We start from the raw sequence: 25,391 nt of genomic DNA, 5'->3' as shown, positions 1-25,391 counted from the left end.
AGTTGAGTGTTTTTAGTATAAAATGGTCAAAGTCCCTCTTTTTGCTCCTCCCCTCACCTGTGGATGGGCGGTGCTGTTACCGTGGTGACAGCTTGGATGTGTTTCAGTCCTGCCTGGTTATCACTGCAGGAATCTTTCACATTTATTACAGGTAATAACTCTGATTTTTCTGTGTATTATGAACCAAATGTATCCTGATACACACAGAGATGGATGAGCAGAGGGTTTTTTTGCAGTTTATGTAGTTACTATGGACTTAATGCATACATATTATTAAAATTAGGGCTATAACAGTTGTATTGATGTATAGCAACTTGAAATGCTCCCACAAATGGCTCCACAGCATGTAAAAATATAACAAAAGCTCTGGCGGACTTGGTTCTGTGGTCAGTCTTAAAGGGTGAAGTTAAACTCTGTAATCTTCACTGTGTCACAGAGTTCAGTGAGTCCCGTTATTCACAGTATCAATCAGATCATCAGAGAACAGCTGATCAGCAATCAGTGGTGCCAACAGCGCCTCCTGTGGTGAGAGGATGCAATAATGCAATGTAGCATTTTTCCACTCAACACTTGCAGTCATGGAAACTGTCTGTTGGATCAGCACAGGGACACTGAGGCACCAGGAGACCAGAAACTAAACCCAGGATAAAGAGTTTGAGTGAATGTGGTGTTGAAGGTGTGGAGGTGGATCAGAGTGTCAGAGGAGACTCTGTAGAAGGACAGAGTGCCAGCAGGACAGTCCACATACACTGCTGCTCTGTTAGAGACAGAGGAGGAGGAGATGGATGTTTTTATTCTATTGTGCCTGACATAACAAGGACCATCATCAGTGCACCACAGACTCCAGGACTGATCATTGTATCCAAACACACAGTCTCTGCCTCCTTTCCTTCTGATGCTTCTGTAACTCACTGATATATAAACGTTTCCTCTCCACTCAACCTCCCAGTAACAGCGACCAGTCAGACCATTTCTACACAGCAGCTGTTCCCAGTAATCAAATCTGTCTGGATGATCAGGATATGACTGAACCTCCTCCACATGTGTCACCTTCCTGTTGTTGTCAGACAGTTGGAGCTTTGTGTTCACTGTGTTTGTGTCGATTGTGAGTTGACAGGAATCTGATGGAGAGAACAAACACAATCCAGCTGCAGTTATTGATCCATCATCTGTTCATTGATTGACACTTTGATGATGACTCCTGACATGATGAAGATGGTTGAATGTGTGCTGCTTTGTTTTCATGAATCCCATTAAAAACACACTTACACTTCCTCAGACCTGGTCTCAACCATCGGACTCCAGCAGGCTCCACCCTGAAAGGAGGAGGGGGGTCAGAGCAGCACAGTCAGCATGCACACATGGACATTACATGGCTCTCACACACACACTGTTACACACTGAGCTCAAAGCTCGGCTCCACTGTTTTATTCAAAGAAATCTACATTTATTTATCAGCACATTTAAAAACAGCTTGAGCCAAAGTGCTGCACAGAGTAGAGAGAAAATAGGAAACATACACAGTAATGACTATAAAGACTGGTCAGGATTGAAAGCTACAGAGTACAAATGTGTTTCCAACCGGCTTTTAAAAATGTCCAGTGTTGGTGACGACCTGATGTGAAGGGCGACTGTTCCAGAGTTTGGCTGCAGCCATCGATAAAGCTCACCTCTGTTTTTACGTCTAGTTCTGGTCAGAAGCTGCTTATCTGCAGACCTGAGGGCTCCACTTGGATTCTTTTGTTAAAGAGAGATAAGATGGAGCCAATCCATTCACAGATTTAAAGACAACCAGATCTGGAAGTGGATTCTACCACGTACTGGTAACCAGTGGAAAAAGCTGGTGATGGGTCGTCTAGCACAGACCCACCGCTGGAACCAGACAATTGATGAGGGAGAGAACTGTGACAGCGCCGTTCCTTCACTTGACCTCAGTCGCTCTCGTCTGCTCCCTCGTAACACTGCTCTTTATTGAGCTTACATGAATATGCACAAGTTCATTATGACGTCTTACACAGGTATGAACAAAGAGTACCAGTCTGTGCATAGTGTGTGTGTGTGTGTGTGTGTGTGTCTGTGTGTGTGTGTGTGTGTGTGTGTGTGTGTCTGTGTGTGTGTGAGAGTGTGTGTGTGTCTGTGTGTGTGTGTGTGTGTGTGTGTGTGTGTGTCTGTGTGTGTCTGTGTGTGTGTGTGTGTGTGTGTGTTCCAGATGTGACCCTGTGACCCCAAAGCTGGTGCTAAGAGTCCAGCGGTCCCCCTAACAAAGGGCTCTTATACTTAACCAGACACAGAGTAGGTGTCCTCCTACACCAGGGGTCTCAAACTCGCGGCCCGCGGGCCAATTGCGGCCTGCCGGACGATAGTTTTTGGCCCCACCTTAATATGAAAATGTAATGTTAGTTTGATAATGTATGACACTTTACAGTGTTGTGGGCGGAGCTGAATTAACCCACCAATCAGGGTGGGATATGGATCTCAGGGGACACCAGCCGGGCTTGATGCAAGCAGGGAAACATTTCTCAATGAGTCAAAGTTCCAGCAGCGTTGCCCTGGAGTGTTTCTTTCTTTCCTGTGCCTGGCTGGCTTCCTCCTTTCTATTGGGCAAACGCCGACATTCGCCCCAGTGCGCTGCGTTCACAACACTTCAAAAAAAGTTGTTTTTTTAAGTTGCTGCCCAGCGGGACATTATACGTATATAGATTTATACACACGTCAGTGGGATTTAAAGTTATTTTTCCACAGAGAGAGATCTCATATTAACTCTCACAGTGATGCGTAGGCGGCGGGATAAAAGAAAAGTCATGAACTCAATGCAGCCCAATTTAGTCTGCAGTCACATAGCGACACCTGTTCATCGGCAACAACAGTCCCCGGTAACCCGGACTAATTATAGGGTCGCACCGTAATTTGTGGCTCCATGTTTTTATTTGCATCACTGCGTTTGCATTGCAGCAAACATGAACATTACATATATTTCAATATAATGTAAAAGCAGTCAAAACAACTAACATCAGAAACAGCTGATGTTATTTGTTATATGTCACGGTGTCATTTCCGCTTCTTTCTCCTGTAACAACAGCCCGGCGCCGTGAGCAGTCGCCTTTTTTGCGCTCGCTATCCCTGCACTTTCTACCATCTGCAAACGCCACGGTGTTCGTGTCGTCATGAAAGACATGAACATCGAGCGTAAAAACAAAGGAGACTGCTACCGGCTTTTTATCTGCCGATCGCCGTGCTACGGTTGCAAGAAAAAGAAGCAGAAATGACGTTCTCTACGCGTTGAGACGTTCCCCGTCCGTCGGCTAAACGCTTGATTGAAACTTCAATGCGACAGTGACACCAAGTAGAATTATAAATGTCACATAGCCCCAAACATGTCTTTTTCAAAGCCTGCGGTGAAGAGAAAGGTTGGTGATGAGCACCGACAATTTCAGGAAAAGTGGGCAATGCAATATTTCTTTGTTGAGCACAGGGGCACCCCGACCTGTCTTATTTGCACAGAGAAAGTTGCGCTGCACAAGGAATACAATTTGAAACGTCATTACACAACTAGACATGCTGAGCTGGATGCAGAATACCAGGGAGACGAGAGAGCGAACCGGGTTGCCAGTCTTAAAACAGATCTACTGAGGCAGCAAGATTTCTCCAAGAAAGCAACCAAAGAGAATAATGCAGCAGTCGGAGCCACGTGGTTAGTGAGATGATTGCTAAAGCAGGGAAGCCATTCACAGAAGGTGCATTTGTCTAAAAGTGCATATTGCAGGCTGCAAATATAGTCTGTCCGGGAAAGAAAGGTCAGTTTAGCAACATCAGCCTTTCTGCCAACACCGCAGCAGATCGCATTTCTGACCTGTCAAGTGACATTTATGACCAACTGTGTGAGAAAGCCAAATGTTTCAGTGTATACTCAGTCGCTCTTGATGAGACCACAGACATCACCGACACTGCCCAGCTCCCAATGTATGTCCGTGGTGTTGATGACAGTTTTGAAGTGATGGAGGAGCTGCTCACAGTAATTCCAATGCATGGCCAGACCACCGCTCAGCAGATATTTACAAGCTGTGTGATGCCATTGAGAATGTTGGTTTGCCATGGAAGAGGTTTGTTGGAATAACAACAGATGGAGCGCCATCAATGACAGGGAGGAAACATGGACTGGTGGCACAAAACAAACTGGAAGAGGAAGGCGTGGAGGAGGCCATTGCTCTGCACTGCATCATCCATCAGCAGGTCCTTTGCAGCAAATGCCTGAAGTTTGACAATGTGATGTCTATTGTTGTGAAATGCATCAACCAAATCAGATCCAGGGGCTTAAAGCACCGAAGGTTCTGTGCTTTTCTAGAGGAAATGGAGTCAGAATATGGGGATGTGCTCGACTTCACTGAGGTACGTTGGCTCAGCAGGGGAAATGTATTAAAGAGACTTTTTGAGTTGAGAGCAGAAGTGAAGCCTTCATGGAGAAGGATGGAGTTAGTGTTCCTGTGCTAACTGATCCCAAATGGCTCATGGACTCAGCTTTTCTTGTTGATATGACACATGAGCTTAATGTACTGAACAAGACGTTACAAGGCCAGGGGCAACTTGTCAGTGCTGCCTATGACAACGTGAGAGCATTCTCCACAAAACTGGCGCTCTGGAAAGCTCAGCTCTCTCAGACAAACCTTTGCCATTTCCCAGCATGCAAGGCACTCGTGGATGCAGGCACACCATTCAGTGCTGACGAGTATGTTGATGTCATTTTGAGGCTACAGGAGGAATTTGATCACAGATTTGCTGACTTCAAGACACACAGAGCCACCTTTCACATTTTTGCGGACCCCTTTGATGTGCAAGATGCCCCTTCTGTGCTTCAAATGGAGCTCATTGAGCTGCAGTGCAACTCTGAACTCAAAGCAAAGTTCAGGGAGGTGAGTGGAAAAGCAGACAAGCTTGGACAATTTTTGAGAGACTTGAGCCCTAGTTTCCCTCGGCTTTCCCGAATGTTCAAGCGGACCATGTGCCTTTTTGGTAGCACATACTTGTGCCAAAAGCTCTTCTCCACTTTGAACTTCAATAAGTCCAAGTACAGGTCCAGACTTACGGATGATCATCTTCAAGACGTACTGAGGGCCGCAACTGCTTCCTCCCTCAGGCCAAATCTGGCTCGGCTATGCGAGAGGAAACGCTGCCAGGTCTCTAGCAGCAAGGAGTAGGCAAGAGAAGCCATGTTCAGAAGAACAGTTCATTTTCTCCAGTGTTCCATTCATGTTCAGAAGAAGGTTATAGAACTGTTAATACAGACATTTCAATCTAAACACAGCAGATATAGAAGACTGAAAGAAACACACAAGTTCACTGACTAAAAATATCTTATTATTGTTTTATTTATGTTTTACAGATTGATTGATTTTCTTATTAATTCTTAATTTGTTTATTCATTTTTCATATTTTGTGTTAAAAAATAAAAATAAAGAGATTTGAGAAGATTGGAATTTTTTAACCATGTCTTTCTTGTGGAAAACCTAATGCGGCCCAGCCTCACCCAGACTCTGCCTGCAGCGGCCCCCAGCTAAATTGAGTTTGAGACCCCTGTCCTACACCATAAATCAGTAAGAGAGGGTACGACCTCTCTCATGGCCCCAAGTGGTGTGTGCATGCCAGAGCACTCTGGAAGGCACACAGAGTCTTTACAGACTACTCAGGATCAAACCTCTATCATTATGCAATCGATTATACAACTCTAAGCATATATGAGTAAATATTTCTAAGCATAAATGACAATCAACAATATAAACCTTACAGCTGGTTTTAATAACAGAATTTATTTGTTTCTCAAACGAGAAAGAGCTATCGAGAAACACTCCTAAATCTTTAGTTCTTAACTTTTCCAGTGGGCCAAGGTCAACATTATCTGCTAATGCTAAATAGGCTGCCGTTATTAACCAATGCTAATTTGACATGAATTAGCATTATGCACTAATGCTAACACTTACTTTTTTTAAAAATGTGAGTAGCTAATGCTAACACTATTTCCCTTAACTTTATAACAATGTGAACGGCTAATGCTAACACTCTTTTTCCTAGCATTATAACATCTGAGCTGCTAATGCTAAGTAGGCTGCCATTAGCACCTACGTCTAATTTAAGGCAAATACGCATTAGAACCTAATGCTCATATCGTTTTCCTTTGCTTTATAACAATGTGAGCAGCTACTGCTAAATAGCATTAGCTAATAACAGCAGTCTAATTTAATGCAAGTTAGCCTCATTTGCATTACAACGATGTGAGGAGTTAACGCTAAGTATGCTGCCATTAGTGGCTAATTCTAATTAGGGGTGAATAAATATTACCAGCTAATGCTAATATCGTATTCTCTTCCCTTTTAACAATGTGAGCAGCTAGTGCTAGGTAGGCTGATGCTAGCAGCTAATGCTAAAGCTAATTTAATGTGAATTAGCATCACATTAGTGAGGAGTTAATGCTAAGTAGACTGCCATTAGCAGGTAATGCTAATTTTAGGTGAATAGGAATTGGCAGATAATGCTAATACCATATTTTCTTGCTTTATAACAATGTGACCAGCTAATGCTATGTAGGTTGCCGTTATTAGCTAATACTAATTTGAGGTGAATTAGCATTATCCCCTTATGCTAACAATGTTTTTTCTTACTTTTTAACAATACAAGTAGCTAATGTGAACACTTTTTTTTTTATTGAATTCTAATTTTTCCCTTGCGATGTGAAGAGTTAAGGCTAAATAGGATGCCATTAGTGGCTAATTCTAATTTTAGATGAGAAAGCATTAGAAGCTAATGCTAATACCATATTTTCTTGCTTTATATCAATATTAGTAGGTAATGCTAAGTACGTAGCCATTATTAGCTAATGCTAATTTAGGTGAATTAGCATTATCCACTAATGCTAACACTGTTTTTGCCAACTCTTTTCCCTTGCATTATAACAATATGAGCAGCTAATGCTAAGAAGGCTGCCATTATTAGGTAATGCTAATTATTATGTGTGTTAGCATTATCCGCTGCTGCTAGCAATGTTTTATCTTACCTTTTAACAATATCAGCAGCTAATGCTAACACTACTTTAATTTCAGTTAAACCTACTTAGCATTAATTAACTTCATTTAGCATTAAGAAGTTTTTGCTATAGGCTACCATTAGTGGCTAATGCTAATTTTAGGTAAATAGAAATTGGCAGCTAATGCTAATACCATATTTTCTTGCCTTATAACAATGTGACCAGCTAATGCTAAGCAGGTGCCATTATTAGCTAATACTAATTTGAGATGAATTAGCATTATCCGCTTATGCTAACAATGTTTTTTCTTACTTTTTAACAATACGCCATTAGTGGCTAATTCTAATTTTAGATGAAAAAGGATTAACAGCTAATGCTCATACTGTTTGCTTTGTAAGAATGACAGCAGCTAATGATATGAAGTCTACCGTTATTAACTAATGCTAATTTGATGAGAATTAGCATTATCCGATAATGGTAACTCTTTTCCCCTGCATTATAACAATGTCAGGAGTTAATGCTAAGTAGACTGCCATTAGGGGCTAACTCTAATTAGGGGTGAATAATTATTAGCAGCTAATACTAATACCGTTTTCTCTTTTTCCTTATAACAACTTGAGCAGCTAATGCTAATTTGATGCGAATTAGCATTATATTAGTGAGCAGTTAATGCTAAGTAGGCTGCCATTATTAACTAATACTACGTTGACGTGAATTAGCATTATGCGCTACTGCTAATACTGTTTTCTCTTACTTATTAAAAATGATAGTAGCTAATACTAATACTCTTTTCCGTTGGGTAACAACAAAGTGAGGAATTAATGCTAAGTTGGCTGCTTTTAGCGGCTTATTCTAATTAGGGGTGAATAATTATTAGCAGCAAATGCTAATACCGTTTTCTCTTTCCTTATAACAATATGAGCAGTTAATGCTAATTTGATGTAAATTAGCATTATATTAGTGAGGAGTTAATGCTAAGTAGGCTGCCATTAGCAGCTAAAGGTAATTTGAGGTGAATAAGCACTAGTAGCTAATGCCAATACCCTTTTCTCTTGTGTTATAATGATGTGAAACGTTAATATTGTTCTCAAACAACAGAATGAGAATGAAATATTGATTCTAACAGGGCCCGTAAACAGCATTAGCTTAGCAGCATTAGCTTATCAGAGTCTCCATCATGGTCACACAAATCCTTAGCGGAGCAAAGTGGCCTACTTAGCAATAGCTGCTGTAGAAAGCAAAGGGAAAACAGTATTAGCATTAGCTGCTAAATGTGCACTTGAGAACAAATCTATTGTGAATTCAGCCGTGAATGTAGTGTTTCCAGTAAGCTTCCATTTCCAAATGTTAGCTGCTCCTGTCTGCCTCTTTGTCACACACACAGACTGAAATGATTCACAGCCTTGTTTCATCCTTCTGTCAGTGTCACTGACTGTCACTGTGACTGTGGACATACAGCATGGGAAACACACACATGGCTGATACTTGTATCTAAAGTTACAAAATGTTGTCTCTGTCCAAATATTACCTAACTGTAAGTCTACTTTTAATGAAACTCTCAACATGACTTATCAGTTATCATTAATGTTCCTGCAAACAGACTCCTTGAAGACCCCCTACATAAATATCCATGTACTATCCAGCTAGACTAGTGTGTCTGTCCCTGCAAATATTCCTGCATGTGTGATTGTTCATGTCTCATCTGCAGGAAACAAACAGGAAGTGAGTGAAAGACACAGGAAATGATTCCAGCTCTTCCTCCTATATCAGACATTCTCTCCATACCTGAGAGTGTCCAGTCTCCAGCCTGGATCCTTCAGTCCAGCCGACAGAAGCTTCATTCCTGAGTCACCTGGATGATTGTAGCTCAGGTCCAGCTCTCTCAGATGGGAGGGGTTGGAGGTCAGAGCTGAGGCCAGAGAAGTACAGCCTTCCTCTGTGATCAGACAGCCTGACAGACTGCAGACACACAAAACAACAATCCATCTGTTATCCATCTCTATAGCAGCATAACTAAGTGATGGTTCAGGGTCACCTGATCCAGCTCTAACTATAAGTTTTATCAAAAAGGAAAGTTTGAAGCTGATCGTCAAAGTAGAGAGGGTGTCTGTCTCCTGAACTCAAACTGGGAGCTGCTTCCACACCCAGTCCAACATAGCCAGGCTTTCTTTGCTGCTTTGACAAAACCTCAAATCCCAGTCAGAGATGGTGAGCATCATCACAGTGATGATCATTTCTCTGTTAACCCAGGCTTTCTGCTTCAGGATCTGTGCACGCTCACAGAACAAGGAGACCTTTAAACATCATTTCACTAAATGGATGGACTGAGCTCAGCCTACAGATGAACTGGATAAATAAAGATTTGACCTCAGTGTGCTCAGTGTTCCTGTCTATTCCTAACATATTCCTAACATGATAGCTGCACTTTAGAGCTCTAAAACTGGAACTGACACATATTTAAACTCCACATGTTACTCAGTACATTCAGTTCTGACACTCGCCCACAGTCCAACAAAGGAAACATGGAGATCACATCAGTTTGTCACCAAAGTCTAATTATTCCAGAGGGCAGTGTTGATACAACTAAAGTTATTTTTAAGCAAAGTTGAGTTTTTTATCGTCGGAGTACTTCAAGTCTGAAGTATCATTTAAATGCATTACACGCTGTTGATGGCAGCAAACAAACCACCCAAACTAACAGAGGTGGGAGGCTTGGGCAGACTACGTAGATTCAGCTAGTGGGAGGAGTCAAGATAAACCAAAGAAAGACAAGCTAACAGACGCCACAGTGAAGTGAGTAGCTACAAACTTCAGGCCAATTAGTGTTGTTGAAGAAGTCGGTCTGAGGAACGTTCTTAGGATCAACAAATGACCGCATGTATGAGCCTCCCTCAAGACGCACCATCACAAGAAGAACAAATGAGCTGTAGAAAAAGGAGAGACTACGACAGCCACAGCGTTACAACGTGCACCAGCTGTTGGTCTCTCTGGAGACCTGGGAGTTATAGTACATGATATTAATGAAGACTGGGAGCTGCATTCTATAGCAAACAATTTGTTATGAGGTAATCAGCTGATCTTACTTTAACTGGAAGCCCTTCACAATAATTGCAAAGCCTTTATTTTGTCCAACTACCATCAGTTCGTCTGTACTGATGGTAACTTAAAGTCACACTAATGCAGTTTAGTTTGTATAGTGTAAGTAGTAGAAGTATACTACAGTACTCTGATCACTGATAGGATAGATTTATGTAGATATACACCTTTGTGTTTAACATTACTGCATTATAGTACTGTGATCTTTGTCCTTATATATGGCTATATTAGCTATACTGATGTACGTACATATAACTGGATATGTAACTTATCTATTCATCTTATTTGTCATGTATTTGTATTGTGTACTTCCTTTTTGTAAGAAACCACACACGTGATCACAGCCACAAGAATCAATCAGTGAAAGAATAAAGTGCCTCAAACCAAACCTTAAGCTCCTTATTCCACACGCTGGGCCTTCAGTGGTGCTCTGGCTGACACACCAGAGTGACTGGAGTGCTAAAGAGTGAATCGGACACACCAGTGTAATCCCTGATATCTCCACTACATTTAATCGTCCTTCAGCCTGTGGCTGCAGTTAGCTGGTCTGCTAGTTAGCTGGTGTGCTAGTTAGCCGGTGTGCTATTTAGCCGGTTCGCTAGTCAGCTGGTGTGCTAGTTAGCTGGTATGCTAGTTAGCCGGTTCGCTAGTCGGCTGGTGTACTAGTTAGCCAGTGTGCTAGTTAGCCGGTTCGCTAGTTAGCTGGTCTGCTACTTAGCTGGTTTGCTAGATAGCCGGTGTGCTAGTTAGCTGGTGTGCTAATTAGCAGAAATGTGACTTTACAGCTCGGCCTCACTCACTGACATTAGTCAGATATGACTGAATCTATATCACACTTAAAGCTTTCTGTAAATGAAAGGCTCAGTGAAAACGAGGCACTTCAGTCAATTTTAAAACACACACTCTGAATATAACCTGATCCAGACCAGGTTATAGGTTCAGCATCTGTAACCACGGTGATGTAGCCAGGTAAACACTTATGCATTTATGCTCACAATCACTCCAGTTAACCCAGCATGCATGTTTTTGGACTGTGGGAGGAAGCAGAGAACCTGAAGACAACCTACACAGGCCACACTATCACCCTTATTTACAGAATTATAATTTAATTGGGTGATAAAGTAAAGAAAATAAATATTTTAATAAAAAAATATTCATAAATGAACTATTATTCAAGTAAGTAAGTAGAATATATTTATATAGCACATAATCTCGTTTGTATAGAAATGTCTTCATCTGCTTTTTCAAAGAGTCAGTGGAGTCTAGACAGCATAAAGATAACAGCAGGGAGTTCCACAGCCTCGGTGCCTGAAAAGCTCGATCCCCACGTGTGTTGAACCGAGTCTGTGGGACCAATAGTGACCTCTGACCTAAAGACCTAAGTGCTCGGTATGAAGCATGAGGTTTCAACAGGTCAGAGATGCACTGAGGAGCTTCACCATGTACAGCTCTAAAAGTTATGAGTATAATGTTAAAATGAACCCTAAAATTTAGTGGCAACCAATGAAGAGAAGCCAAAACTGGAGTAATGTGTGACCTCTTGTTTGTGCCAGTTAAAAGTCTCGCCGCAGCATTCTGTACAGTGTGAAGCTCCAGAGCTGATTTGTTGAGACAAGTAAAAAGACCATTACAATACTCCAAGTGAGTAGAGATAAAAGCATGAAGAATCATCTCAAGTTCTGCCTTTGACACCAGTCTGAGTTTAGAAATGTTTCTTGGATGATAAAAACAGTTTTGAAACAGTTGTTTAGAGAGTTTCTCAAGCAACATTGAACTGTCGAAAATAACACCTAAGTTTCTGAGACTCGATTTAATGGAAGGACCTAAAAACTGATCTGCTGCCTAATTTCTGAAGACATGTGATCAGGAGCAATGATCAAAGTTTCTGTTTTATCCGTATTAAACTGGAGAAAGTTGAAGTTTCACAATTATTTGATTCCTGAAAGACAATTATTTAAAAAAGAAAATGTATCAAACTGAGAATCTTTGAAAGAACAGTATAACTTAATGTCTGAATGTCATCAGCGTAGAGATGATAAGAAATATTATTGTAATATCTGATAATTTGGCCTAGAGCAGGGGTGGGGAACTCCAGGCCTCGAGGGCCGGTGTCCTGCAGGTTTTAGGTCTAACCCTGGGTCAGCACACCTGAATCAAATTCATTACCAGGCCTCTGGAGAACCTCAGGACGTGTTGAGGAGGAATTTAACCATTTAAATCAGATGTGATGGATCAAGGAAACATCTAAAAACTGCAGGACACCAGCCCTCGAGGCCTGGCGTTTGTCACCTGTGGCCTAGAGGACGTATATAAACCAAAAAGAGAATCGGGCCTAAAACAGATCCTTGAGGTACCCCAGAAGGCAGAACGGATGTTTCAGACAACACATGATTCATACAGACAGTCAAAGATCTCTCAGATACAGTAGATACGACAAACCATTTTAAAGCAACACCAGTAATCCTGAACAAGTCCTTCAGCCTATTTATCATGATGCTGTGATCAACAGTATCAAAAGCAGAGGAGACATCCAACTCAGTGCACTCTCCAGAGTCTGCTGCCATCAGAATGTCACCACACACTTTAAGTTAAGCCATCTCAGTGGAGGACAGTTTACAGAAACCAGACTGGAAAATGTCCAGAACACTGTTTTTCTCCAGAAAGTCGTTAAGTTGTTCTGCAACTGTTTTTTCCACGTTCGTTCAATGATTCATTACAATCAGATTTAGTATAGACTGGTACACGAGGAATATCAGGAGAGACAATTTTCATAATTGTATCAAACAATACTTTGGTTCTTTTCTGAAGCCATTAGATTTGAAAACTATTCAGTTCCAGCTTTTTTATCATGTTGTTAAGTGAGGATATTGATTCCTTGAGATGTACTCGATGAACCTCAAGCTTGGAAGCCTTCCATAAACGTTCTAACTTGACAGAATATCTCTTGAAATTTTGAGTATTTTCATTTATCCAGGGATAGAAATTTGAAGAATGGACAACACTTTGCTTCAGAGGTGCCGCTGTGTCTAAATAAAATGGACAAAGTGTTGTCTCCAGGAGTTTAGCTGATTTAGAGTGGCCAGGTACGGTGGGTGTGCTCCGGTTAAAGAACACGGAGGCAGACTTCCAAATTCAGGTGATTTATTCGGTCTGTAGTGAGGATACAGTCACCTGACCTAAACCCAGTGGAGATGGTTTGGGATCAGTGTTGGGCAAGTGACTTTGAACAAGTAATTATAGTTAGTAGTTACCAAGAAGTAACTAGTAACTATTAGAGATGGACCGATCCGATATTACGTATCGGTATCGGTCCGATACTGACCTAAATTACTGGATCGGATATCGGAGAAAAATAAAAAATGTAATCCGATCCATTAAATATCACGAAAGCACCTCACAAAACTTGCCACACGCCGTAACTCACCTCAGAACGTTAGCACGTCGGAGCAGTATGCATCACGTGATAGAGCGGCTGTGGCATGCAGGACCTGTCGGTGGTCTGGATAGCATTTGGAGCTTCGCTAGCAACCCGGCATTTCATCTCCGACAAAGTTATCCCGAGAGAAGTAAAGCAAGTGTGTAAGTCCATCTCTGAATGTTTGTAAAGCATTCCTGCGTTAAGCTTAACAAACGACTGCCTCTTCTTGCTGCTACTTCAATCATGAAACTGCTTAATGATCAGCTGATCGGCTTTTCTGTCGCGAGTCCGTGTCTCTAGTTTGTTTTTGGCCCACTTTGCACCAGAAAGAGGAAACCAGCGGCTGAACAACAGCAGCACGTTTAAGCTTGATAAGCTGTTGTTACAATTTATTTAATATTACTTTCTACTCGAGGATCTTTTTCTACGTAGCTGACGCTGGTAACTGTGCAGGGGCGGATCTAGCAAAGTTTAGCCAGGGGGGCCGATAGGGCATGAACAGGGAAAAGGGGGCACAAAGACATACTTTTCTTTCTTATTCTCATTTAAAATGTCGAGCTTTTAATAAATAATTATCTGACACACAAAGTTTTAATTTGATGTAAAATGAATAGAAGTCAATTACTGTATATAGTAACTATTAAGTCTAATATATATACCCTAGTAAGCTATAGTACTTTTTCCTTTGGGAAGGTACCATCTGTGCAGTCTGCAATTTTGTTGAAGAAAGATGTTGAATCTATTTAATATTTCTTGAAAAATAATTGATTTCTGTGCATTTTTTTTCACACTGCATCAAATTAAGGTTGATTACGTCGATTAAGCATCATGAGGTGGAGCGTGAGGGGTGGTTCCCTATTTTTTATTTATTTATTTTTGTTGTTGCTGGGAGTTGGAACCCTATTAGTTAGGTTGCTTAATATTTACGCTAAGTACTCTTTAAAATACCAGAATAGGGAGGATGGTGTAGGTTTAAGTTTATTAGATTGATCAGTATTGCTGAACTATGAAATTTTTTTTTTTGCATACAGGTATAACAGAATAGCTTTAGTGTAGTTGTTGTTTTAAACTTTAGTATGAACTTATACAAAATGCAGCAAGATATTTTAAAAAACAGTTTTGTTGATTAAAAAACACTATATCGGATTCATATCGGTATCGGCAGATATCCAAATTTATGATATCGGTATCGGTATCGGACATAAAAAAGTGGTATCGTGCCATCTCTAGTAACTATACTACTAACTATAGTTAACTCTACGTAGTTACTTAGAGTTAAAATATTGTAAGTCAGTTACTAAAAGTAATTAATTACTTGAAAAGTAACTATTGCGTTACTTTAAAAAAAATGTTCAACCCTCTGGGGTCCAGGGTATAATTGGCCATTTTTAACTACTTTTGATTTGACCTCTATATTCCACCTTTAAAAACTATTTACTTTGCCTGTTTGGTATCATTCTTTTCAGCACAACCTCACGTGTCTGAATTTACAGTTATGTTTTCATTTTGACATACTGTATTAACACAATTGACCTAAAATCAGACAAAAAACAATATGAGTAGAAAAAGTTATATTTTTTACTGTTACAACCACAAACATGTTTAATAAATCATTAACTTGAAATCTAATAATTTTAATATTTTAATAATATTTTAATAATAATAATAATAATAATAATAATAATGGATTGCATTTATATAGCGCTTTTCGGGCCTTAAAGTGCTTTACAATGCCACTATTCATTCACTCTCACATTCACACACTGGTGGAGGCAACTACAGTTGTAGCCACAGCTGCCCTGGGGCAGACTGACAGAAGCGAGGCTGCCATATCGCACCATCGGCCCCTCTGGCCATCACCAGTAGGCGCTAGGTGAAGTGTCTTGCCCAAAGACACAATGACCGAGACTGTCCGAGCCGGGGCTCGAACCGGCAACCTTCCGGTTACAAGACGAACACCCTTAAAATCCTATACACAAGGTTTGCAAACAACCATTTTGTTATTTGTAACAATTTACCTTTTACCTTGATTTTTTAAAAATAACTATTTCAAACTATTTACAGAACAATCAGCTGTTCTGCATTAAATAAGATGCCACAAATTATTTGTGCCACTCCAAAAAAAATAATTTCTGTCCACCATAAAGGAGAACATCACAGCCTGATACCTGCAGGTCTGACAGCAGCAGGTGTATCACTGCTGTTTCTACCTGGAGACACCGTTTACACTGTAATCTGCATTTGCTGGTTTTGTGGCAGCACCTGTAACAATTCCATTCAATTCAACTCTATTTATATAGTGCCAAATCACAACAGTCGCCTCAGGGCACTTAACATTCAGCAATTGCCTCATTGTTCTGACAGACAACATAAAACTATCCACTACACTACACACTAACTTTTTTTGTTCTTTTTTCCCCTACACACTAACTACACAACACAACATACTATGCACACACTCCAAATACGCTAAACGTCACAAATCTCTCACATCTCACACCGTCACTCCTAAAATTTCCCCCTCTTCCTAAACAACCAAATGTCATGTTGCTATATCATTTTTTTTGATTGGTCGACATGGTTCATTTTTCCACCAACAGGAAAGGGATGATTTGGGTTTTTTTTGCTCATAAGCAGAGAGTGCTTGCTGTGCTGTCCTTAGACAGTAAAAGTGACGAAACTATTGAGGAAAAAAACGCTGCGTATATATTGTTTATCATGACTCTGGTTTTATGTGACCTATCAACACAATTTAAAAACTGGTATATGTCACCTTGTTGCTTTGTAATCTTGAAGTGGTCATGTGATTGGCTTACCATGAATACTTTATTCTTCCTCAGCCAAACAGCAGCACTCATGCGATTGTTTTGCCCCCTTAGCTCCAGGTGTTGTGCCAAAAAGTGATCGTCTGCCAGAAAGTGATCGCTGTCCGCGGGAGTGCATGCAGCTGCTTAACCCTTTAAAGCCGGTCAGAGTGGGCACACTCTGTTTTGCGTAACATAATATTCCAGAAACACGCTTTGCCGATCCGATCAGCTGTTTGTAACACTTCCTACTTTGGAATTGACATCAGCGTGAACTATCGCATATCCGCCATGACCTGCCCAAAACCGGAAGTGATGTCATTTTTGCAGAAATGTATTTTTTACCATCATGGCCTCATAACCCTATACTAGTGTTTTTTAAAGTTATGTTTGACTTTCTGACTTTCTGTGTTGTTTCTGGGATGCTTAGGACTCATATTGCACTGCTGGAAATAGTTTATTTTGATGCATATGCTGCTTTTTTGCAAATTTGCACTATAATATTTATTTTCGTTTTTCCTGCAGTGTATAGAAATTAGTGTATTTCAAAAATAAAACTATGAAGGCACTCAAAATAAATTTCATGTGGTGGGAAACTATTTTGTGCAACTTTTTTGCATTTACAGTTTTGAGGGATAAGCCTCTTAAATTTCTCTAACTAGAAATATATGTTAAAAAACAAAAACGATTTTCAAATTTTTTTTAGTTTATTGCACTTTTTGCAATTTATGTAATTTCTATGCACTTAATGCATGCATATTATTAAAATTTAGGCTGTAATGGTTGTATTGATGTAGAGCAACTTGAAATGCTCCCAAAAATGGCTCCACAGCATGTAAAAATATAATATAAGCTGTGGCGGACTTGGTTCTATGGTAAGTCTTAAAGGGTTAAAGCTGTAGCGCCCAGATTACTTATAGCTACTTCCATGCAGCTGATATAAGATTGGTTGTTGAAAAATAGTAACGCAACCGCACCGAATCCAATTCAGGATTTTGATTTCCATCACACTTCCACTGGATGCCCAGCTGCTCTCCTATTATGTGATTATCATCAACACAGAACTGGAGGATAAGACCGCGGTTCTGGGGGTTGGGAAGCTCATCTTGTAACCAGAAGGTTGCCAGTAGGATCTCTCTGTCTTGGTCGTTTTGTTCTTGGAACACAAGACACTTCAGTATGTAGTTAGTACCGGGCGACTCCCCTCCCCCACATCGGCACCAGAACCCTGTATTATCTACAGGGTAAGAATGCCTGTTTTATCAAACTATGGCTATTACTACTGTGATCATTTGCAGCCCAGTGTGCTGCTCTCTCTGCTGGGATGAACCACTGGAGCTCACCCAGTCATCCCTTTCTTTCTCTCAAGAAGAAGTGAAATAAATGTATTTATTATGTTACGAGTCTAATATTCTTTAAATCAAACTGTAATGAATAAATGAAGCAAGAAGATTTGGTGGCTCCAAGTGTTGTAGAAGAAAAGATAAACATCTCATTTTGAGAAATCAGCCTTTAAAATTAAGTAAGTACTGTGAATAAAAAACTAACAGCAAACCAATCGGTAGTCGCCAATTACTTTTGAAAGTAATTCGGAGTCCAATTATCCACTCAAATGTAAATAAAAGTTCACTTGACAGCTGTATAAAGGTTACCTGTTTATACAATAATATAAGTCACATTTCAAATGATCATCTGTGGAAAAGTTTGAATCCTGACCTGAGAGTTTCCACTGCACACTGTGAACTCTTTAGTCCAGCGGACAGAAGCTTCACTCCTGAATCCTGCAGGTCAGAGTTACTCAGGTCCAGCTCTCTCAGACTGGAGGACTGGGAGCTGAGGACTGAGGACAGAGCTTCACAGCTTCTCTCTGACAGGTTACAGCCACTCAGTCTGAAAAATAAAAGACAGTCATACAACAAATACTCATGTTGAGTTTGTTAATACATTTCACAACATTAAATCTTGACTTTCTATTTTTAGAGGAAACATAAACATACTAAGAAACAACATCATATGTATGAACTTAAATAATTGAATAATTCTAACAACAAACTGTTTTCTGATCTGACCTCAGAGTATTCAGTTTACAGTTTAAACGTTGTAGTCCAGCAGACAGAAGCTTCACTCCTGAATCCTGTAGCTTTCTGATACTCAGGTCCAGCTCTGTCAGACTAGAGGACTGCGAGCTGAGAACTGAGGACAGAGCTTCACAGTTTTCCTCTGAGAGTTCACAGATGTTAAGTCTGAAGATAAAAACATGAATAAAGATTGTTGTTAAAGTGTAATCAGGGTGCAATAGCTTATTGTCTTGTGCTGAGCAGGTTAGTATAAGTTCACTTTAACTTATAAATGAATAAAAATGCTATGGAACAAGGATAACTGGATAAAGTTTACCTTTACTGGTTAAATTATTGATTATTTTTGTTAGTTGATATAAACAAAACCAAACATCAAACATATAAACAAACAGAACTAAACAGAATACAAATTGATCTGACCTCAGAATATTCAGTTTGGCGTGTGGACTCTCCACTGCAGCAGACAGAAGCTTTACTGCTGAAGCTTTCAGGCTGTTGGTACTCAGGTCCAGCTCTCTCAGACTACAGGACTGGGAGCTGACCACTGACAACAAATTTTCACAGCCTTCCTCTGAGATGTTACAGCTGCTCAGTCTGGGAGAGAAAGGGAAAAAACAAAACAAAACAAAAAATATATGTGATCAAATGAAATTTGTTTATATGTTAAACCTTTTAAAAAAAACAAAAAAAACCAACCTATGACACTATGAGTGCTACCAGTCCAGTGCACACGATTGGTACCTTGATGGTACCTTGCTCAGGGGTACCATCAAGGTAGCTGTTCGGTGGATTCGACCCCTGACCTTATGATCATGGGGCGACCACTCTACCTACTGAGCTAATAATTCTGTGTACACTATCATACAATATTAACTAAAACAATTATTTTAGAAAATCTTACTAATTCAGTAATTGTTATGCTATTTAACTGTGAGTAACACTGGATTTTAAACACTAGCTGTATAAAACTCCTCCTGTTAAAGGTGTGTATAAAGGAGATGAGCTGAAATGCAGACTTCATGGAGAATGTTTGCTGTCAGGATATATCAAAGACAAAGCAGAGATCCATCCAGTCTCTTCCACTAAGCCCACAGAGGGAAAGACAACCATTCTCACACACACACCTGCATGAAGTTTAGATCACCAGGTAATCTAACTGCATGTCTGTGGACAGTGGGAAGAAACTGTAGAGGACCCAGAGAGAACCCACTGTAATTCTGTGGGAACACTGGTTATGGAAGCCTTACAGTTAGATATGAATACTGTCAAGAAACAGGACCTGAGTGGCAATTTCAATTATGAAGCCCAAGTTCTCCTCCTTGAATCGCTACCTTATCGTGGTGGAGGGGTTTGTGTGTCCCAGGGATCCCAGGGGCTATTTTGTCTGGGGGCTTTTGCCCCCTGGTAGGGTCTCCCATGGCAAATTGGTCCTGGGTGAGGGACCAGACAAAGAGCGATTCAGAAGACCCTTATGAAAAGGATATCGAGAGAACAGTTTACCCTCCCCGGGATAGGGTTACCAGGGCCCCCCCCCTGGAGCCAGGCCCGGGGAGGGTGCCCGAGGGCGAGCGTCTGGTGGCCGGGCCTTAGTCCATGGGGCCCGGCCGGGCACAGCCCGAAGAGGAGACATGGGCCCATCCTCCTGCAGGCCCACCACCCGCAGGAGGCGCCATAGGGGTCGGGTGCATTGTGTGCCGGGTGGCGGCCAGGAGCGGAGGCCTTGGTGGACTGACCCCCAGCTGCCAAGACTGGCAATAGGGACATGGAATGTCACCTCTCTGGTGGGGAAGGAGCCTGAGTTAGTGCGTGAGGTTGAGAGGTACCGGCTAGATATAGTCGGGCTCACCTCTACGCATGGCTTGGGCTCTGGAACCAGTCTCCTGGAGAGGGGCTGGACTCTGTCTCAGTCTGGAGTTGCCCCTGGTGAGAGGCGGCGGGCTGGGTGGGTATTCTAATATCCCCTCGGCTTGCTGCCGGTACGTTGGGGATTTTCCCGGTGGACGAGAGGGTTTGTTCCCTGCGCCTTAGGGTCGGGGAACGGGTCCTGACTGTCATCTGCGCTTATGCGCCGAGTGGCAGTTCAGAGTTCCTAGAGTCCCTGGAGGGGGGGGGGGGGGGTGCTGGAAGGTGCTCCACCTGGAGACTGCTGGGAGACTTCAATGCTCACGTGGGTAACGACAGCGAGACCTGGAGGGGCTTGATTGGGAGGAACGGCCTCCCTGATCTGAACCCGAGCGGTGCTTTGTTATTGGACTTCTGTGCTAATCACAGTTTGGCCATAATGAACACCCTGTTCGAACATAAGAGTGTCCATAAGTGCACGTAGCACCAGGACGCTCTAGGCCGTAGGTCGATGATCGATTTTGTAATCGTATCACCAGACCTGCGACCATATGTTCTGGACACTCGGGTAAAGAGAGGGGCTGAGCTGTCAACTGATCACCACCTGGTGGTGAGTTGGATCAGGTGGCGGGGGAGGACGCTGGACAGACCTGGTGCACCTAAACGCGTAGTGAGGGTGTGCTGGGAACGTCTAGCAGAGGCCCCAGTCCGCGAGATCTTCAACGCACACCTCCGGCAGAGCTTCAACAGCATTCCGAGGGAGACTGGGGACATTGAGTCCGAATGGACCATGTTCAGCATCTCCATTGCCAAAGCTGCTGCATTGAGCTGCGGCCGCAAGGTGGTTGGTACCTGCCGTGGTGGTAATCCCCGAACCAAATGGTGGACACCAGAGGTGAAGGGAGCCACCAGGCTGAAGAAGGAGTCCTATCGGGCTTGGTTAGCCTGTGGGACTCCGGAGGCAGCCGACAGGTATCGACAGGCCAAGCGGAATGTGGCTCGGGCAGTGGCTGAAGCAAAAACTCGGGTGTGGGAGGAGTTCGGAGAGGCCATGGAAAAAGACTTTCGGACTGCCTCGAAGAGATTCTGGCAAACCGTCAGGCGTCTCAGGAGGGGAAAGCGGTGCTCTACCTGCACTGTGTATAGTGCTGGCGGAGCGCTGCTGACGTCGACTGAGAAAATTGTTAGGCGGTGGAAGGAATACTTCGAGGACCTCCTTAATCCCACTGACACGTCTTCCGAGGAGGAAGCAAAGTCTGGGGATGAGGGGAATGACCCGCCAATTTCCGGGGGCGAGGTCACTGAAGCAGTTAAACAACTCCTTGGTGGCAGAGCCCCTGGTGTTGATGAGGTCCGCCCCGAGTTCCTGAAGGCTTTGGACGTTGTAGGGCTGTCCTGGTTGACACGCCTCTGCAATGTTGCATGGTGATCAGGGGCAGTACCTGTGGACTGGCAGACCGGGGTGGTGGTCCCCATCTTTAAGAAGGGGGACCGGAGGGTGTGTTCCAACTACAGGGGTATCACACTCCTCAGCCTCCCTGGGAAAGTCTATGCCAGGGTGCTGGAAAGGAGAGTTCGTCCGCTAGTCGAACCTCGGATACAGGAGGAACAATGCGGTTTTCGTCCTGGTCGCGGAACACTGGACCAGCTCTTTATCCTCTCGAGGATACTTGAGGGTGCATGGGAGTTTGCCCAACCAGTCTACATGTGTTTTGTGGACTTGGAGAAGGCATTCGACCATGTCCCTCGGGGTGTCCTGTGGGAGGTGTTGCGGGAGTATGGGGTGTCTGGCCCATTGCTACGGGCCATTCGATCCCGATACAACCGTTGCAAGAGCTTGGTTCGCATTGCCGGCAATAAGTCGGATTCGTTCCCGGTGGGTGATGGGCTCCGCCAGGGCTGCCCTTTGTCTCCGGTTCTGTTCATAATTTTTATGGGCAGGATTTCTAGGCGCAGCCAAGTGGCGGAGGGCTTTCGCTTTGGTGGTCTCAGAATCTCATCTCTGATTTTTGCGGATGATGTGGTTCTGTTGGCTTCATCGGGTGAGGGCCTCCAGCTCGCACTGGAACGGTTCGCAGCCAAGTGTGAAGCAGCGGGAATGAGGATCAGCACCTCCAAATCTGAGGCCATGGTTCTCAGCCGGAAAAGGGTGGAGTGCCCACTCTGGGTCGGAGATGAGTTCCTGCCCCAAGTGGAGGAGTTGAAGTATCTCGGGGTCTTGTTCGCGAGTGATGGGAGAAGGGAGCCGGAGATCGACAGACGGATTGGGGCTGCAGCTGCAGTAATGCGGACGCTGCACCGGTCCGTCGTGGTGAAGAGGGAGCTGAGTGTAAAAGCGAAGCTCTCAATTTACCGGTCGATCTACGTCCCTACCCTCACCTATGGCCACGAGCTGTGGGTAGTGACCGAAAGAACGAGATCGCGGATACAAGCGGCAGAAATGAGCTTCCTCCGAAGGGTGGCTGGCCTCTCCCTTAGAGATAGGGTGGGAAGTTCGGCCATCCGGGAGGGGCTCAGAGTAGAGCCGCTGCTGCTCCACATCGAAAGGAGCCAGCTGAGGTGGTTCGGGCATCTGACAAGGATACCCCCTGGGCGCCTCCTGGGTGAGGTGTTCCAGGCATGTCCCACCAGGAGGAGGCCCCGGGGCAGACCCAGGACACGCTGGAGAGATTATATCTCTCGGCTGGCCTGGGAACGCCTTGGTATTCCCCCGGATAAGCTGGAGGAGGGGGCTGGGGAGAGGGAGGTCTGGGCCTCTTTGCTTAGGCTGCTGCCCCCGCGACCCGGCCTCAGTTAAAGCGGATGAAGATGGATGGATGGATGGAAGCCCAAGTTTTCCCTCCATCCTGGATGAAAACAGGACAGTCACAGCAGAGATTTATAATAAAAAAGGGAGAGTGTGCACTGAAAATGAGATAAAAAACAAACTGCTGGATTTGGAGACGTGAACAAGCTGACGATAATAAACCTGTCAGAGGGGCTGAAGGATCAGAGCTCATGTTATTATTGGCTGGGCCTGGATTGTACTTTGATAAGAGATATAGACAAAAATGTGTCAGAAATACTGACACGGCCTGCTGGACTGAAAAAATATTTACTGAGTGAATGATAATCATTTAATTCACTATTTTTATGTTTTTTAACTGTTCTTTGAACTCAGCATTTCTGATTTATTTCCCATGGTTTTAAGATTTTTATCGATTATAAGATTTTAAGCAATGAGTTCATGTTTACTTACAGAGCTTTATTGGAGGCTTTGACCACTGGCAGCATTCTCAGAAGAGCCTCCTCTGAAGCAGAATATTTCTTAAAGTCAAACTCATCCAGATCTTCTTCTGATGACAGTAACATGAAGGTCAGAGCTGAGCACTGAGCAGGAGACAGTTTACCTGTGGAGAGACTTCCTGAAGTCCTGTATTGTTGGATCTCCTCCACTAGAGAACGATCATTCAGTTCATTCAGACAGTGGATCAGATTGATGCTTTTCTCTGCAGACAGATTCTCACTGAGCTTCTTCTTGATGTACTGGACTGTTTCCTGATTGGTCTGTGAGCTACTTCCTGTTTGTGTCATCAGACCTCGTAGGAGAGTCTGATTGGTCTGCAGTGAAAGACCCAGGAGGAAGCGGAGGAACAAGTCCAGGTGTCCATTTGGACTCTGTAAGGCCTTGTTCACAGCACTCTGGTGAAGAGATTCTTTTTGGTTTAAAAAGCTAAAACTTATTTGTTTCTGTTCAAGAAGATTTTTTCCAGAGTTGATGAAGGTCAGATGGACATGAAGAGCAGCCAGAAACTCCTGAACACTCAGATGAACAAAGAAGAACACCTTCTTCTGGTACAGTTTTCTCTCCTCTTTAAAGATCTGTGTGAACACTCCTGAGTACACTGAGGCTGCTCTGATATCGATGCCACACTCTGTCAGGTCTGATTCATAGAAGATCAGGTTTCCTTTCTGCAGCTGATCAAAAGCCAGTTTTCCCAGAGACTCCATCATCGTCCTGCTCTCTGGACTCCAGTGTGGATCTGTCTCAGCTCCTCCATCATACTTGACCTTCTTCACTTTGGCCTGAACCACCAGGAAGTGGATGTACATCTCAGTCAGGGTCTTGGGCAGCTGTCCTCCCTCTCTGGTTTCCAGCACATCCTCCAGAACTGTAGCAGTGATCCAGCAGAAGACTGGGATGTGACACATGATGTGGAGGCTTCGTGATGTCTTGATGTGGGAGATGATCCTGCTGGCCTGCTTCTTATCTCTGAATCTCTTCCTGAAGTACTCCTCCTTCTGTGGGTCAGTGAACCCTCTGACCTCTGTCACCATGCCAACACAGTCAGGAGGGATCTGATTGGCTGCTGCAGGTCGTGTGGTTATCCAGAGGCGAGCAGAGGGAAGCAGTTTCCCCCTGATGAGGTTTATCAGCAGCACATCCACTGAGGTGGACTTTCTAGGGTCAGTTAGGATTGTAGTTTTGTGGAAGTCCAGAGGAAGTCGACACTCATCCAGACCATCAAAGATGAACACAACCTGGAAGTCTTCAAAGCTGCAGATTCCTGCTTCTTTGGTTTCAGTAAAGAAGTGATGAACAAGTCCCACCAAGCTGAACTTTTCCTCTTTCAGCACATTCAGCTCTCTGAAAGTGAATGGAAATATGAACTGGATGTCCTGGTTGGCTTTGTCTTCAGCCCAGTCCAGGCTGTATTTCTGTGTTAAGACTGTTTTCCCAATGCCAGCCACTCCCTTTGTCAGCACTGTTCTGATTGGTTCATCTCTTCCAGGTGAGGCTTTAAAGATGTCTTCTTGTCTGATGGTTGTTTCTGGTCTGTCTGGTTTCCTGGATGCTGTTTCAATCTGTCTGACCTCATGTTCATCATTGACCTCTGCAGTCCCTCCCTCTGTGATGTAGAGCTCTGTGTAGATCTGATTCAGGAGGGTTGGGTTTCCTGCTTTAGCGATGCCCTCAAACACACACTGGAACTTCTTCTTCAGGGTGGATTTAAGGTTACGATGACAAACAGCAGCTGGAAGTTCTGAATAATAATAATAAAAATACAACTTTAACAATCATATTTTACAAAATGCTGATGACAATTTCTGACCCACTGAGAAATGACTGAACACACTGGTGTCACAAGTCTCTCATTTAT

At 43.1% G+C, this 25,391-nt stretch overlaps 2 protein-coding genes across 2 annotated transcripts in view; both read right to left on the bottom strand.

Annotated features, from left to right (window-relative positions):
* Positions 1–223: 223 nt before the first annotated feature.
* LOC309705013 (stonustoxin subunit alpha-like) lies at positions 224–1,342 on the bottom strand (the record flags this gene model as incomplete). Its single annotated transcript, XM_082530607.1, has 2 exons — positions 224–1,121; positions 1,270–1,342. Coding segments are annotated over 2 exons (597 nt in total), but the record flags the coding sequence as incomplete, so codon positions are not given.
* A 7,406-nt stretch (positions 1,343–8,748) lies between these two features.
* LOC309704938 (protein NLRC3-like) overlaps positions 8,749–25,391 on the bottom strand; it is a 28,570-nt gene continuing 11,927 nt past the window's right edge. The window contains exons 8-12 of the mRNA XM_082530455.1: positions 23,489–25,274; positions 18,829–19,002; positions 18,400–18,573; positions 18,047–18,220; positions 8,749–8,971 (exon numbers count right to left, since the gene is read on the bottom strand). Coding sequence (XP_082386581.1) covers positions 8,779–8,971; positions 18,047–18,220; positions 18,400–18,573; positions 18,829–19,002; positions 23,489–25,274 — 2,501 coding nt within the window. The 3' untranslated portion in view covers positions 8,749–8,778. The remainder of the gene's footprint in view (positions 8,972–18,046; positions 18,221–18,399; positions 18,574–18,828; positions 19,003–23,488; positions 25,275–25,391) is intronic.

Source organism: Aulonocara stuartgranti, assembly GCF_965226115.1.
Source record: "Aulonocara stuartgranti genome assembly, chromosome: 4".
In the NCBI taxonomy this organism is placed as follows: domain Eukaryota; kingdom Metazoa; phylum Chordata; class Actinopteri; order Cichliformes; family Cichlidae; genus Aulonocara; species Aulonocara stuartgranti.
This window is presented reverse-complemented; position numbering and strand designations above follow the sequence as displayed.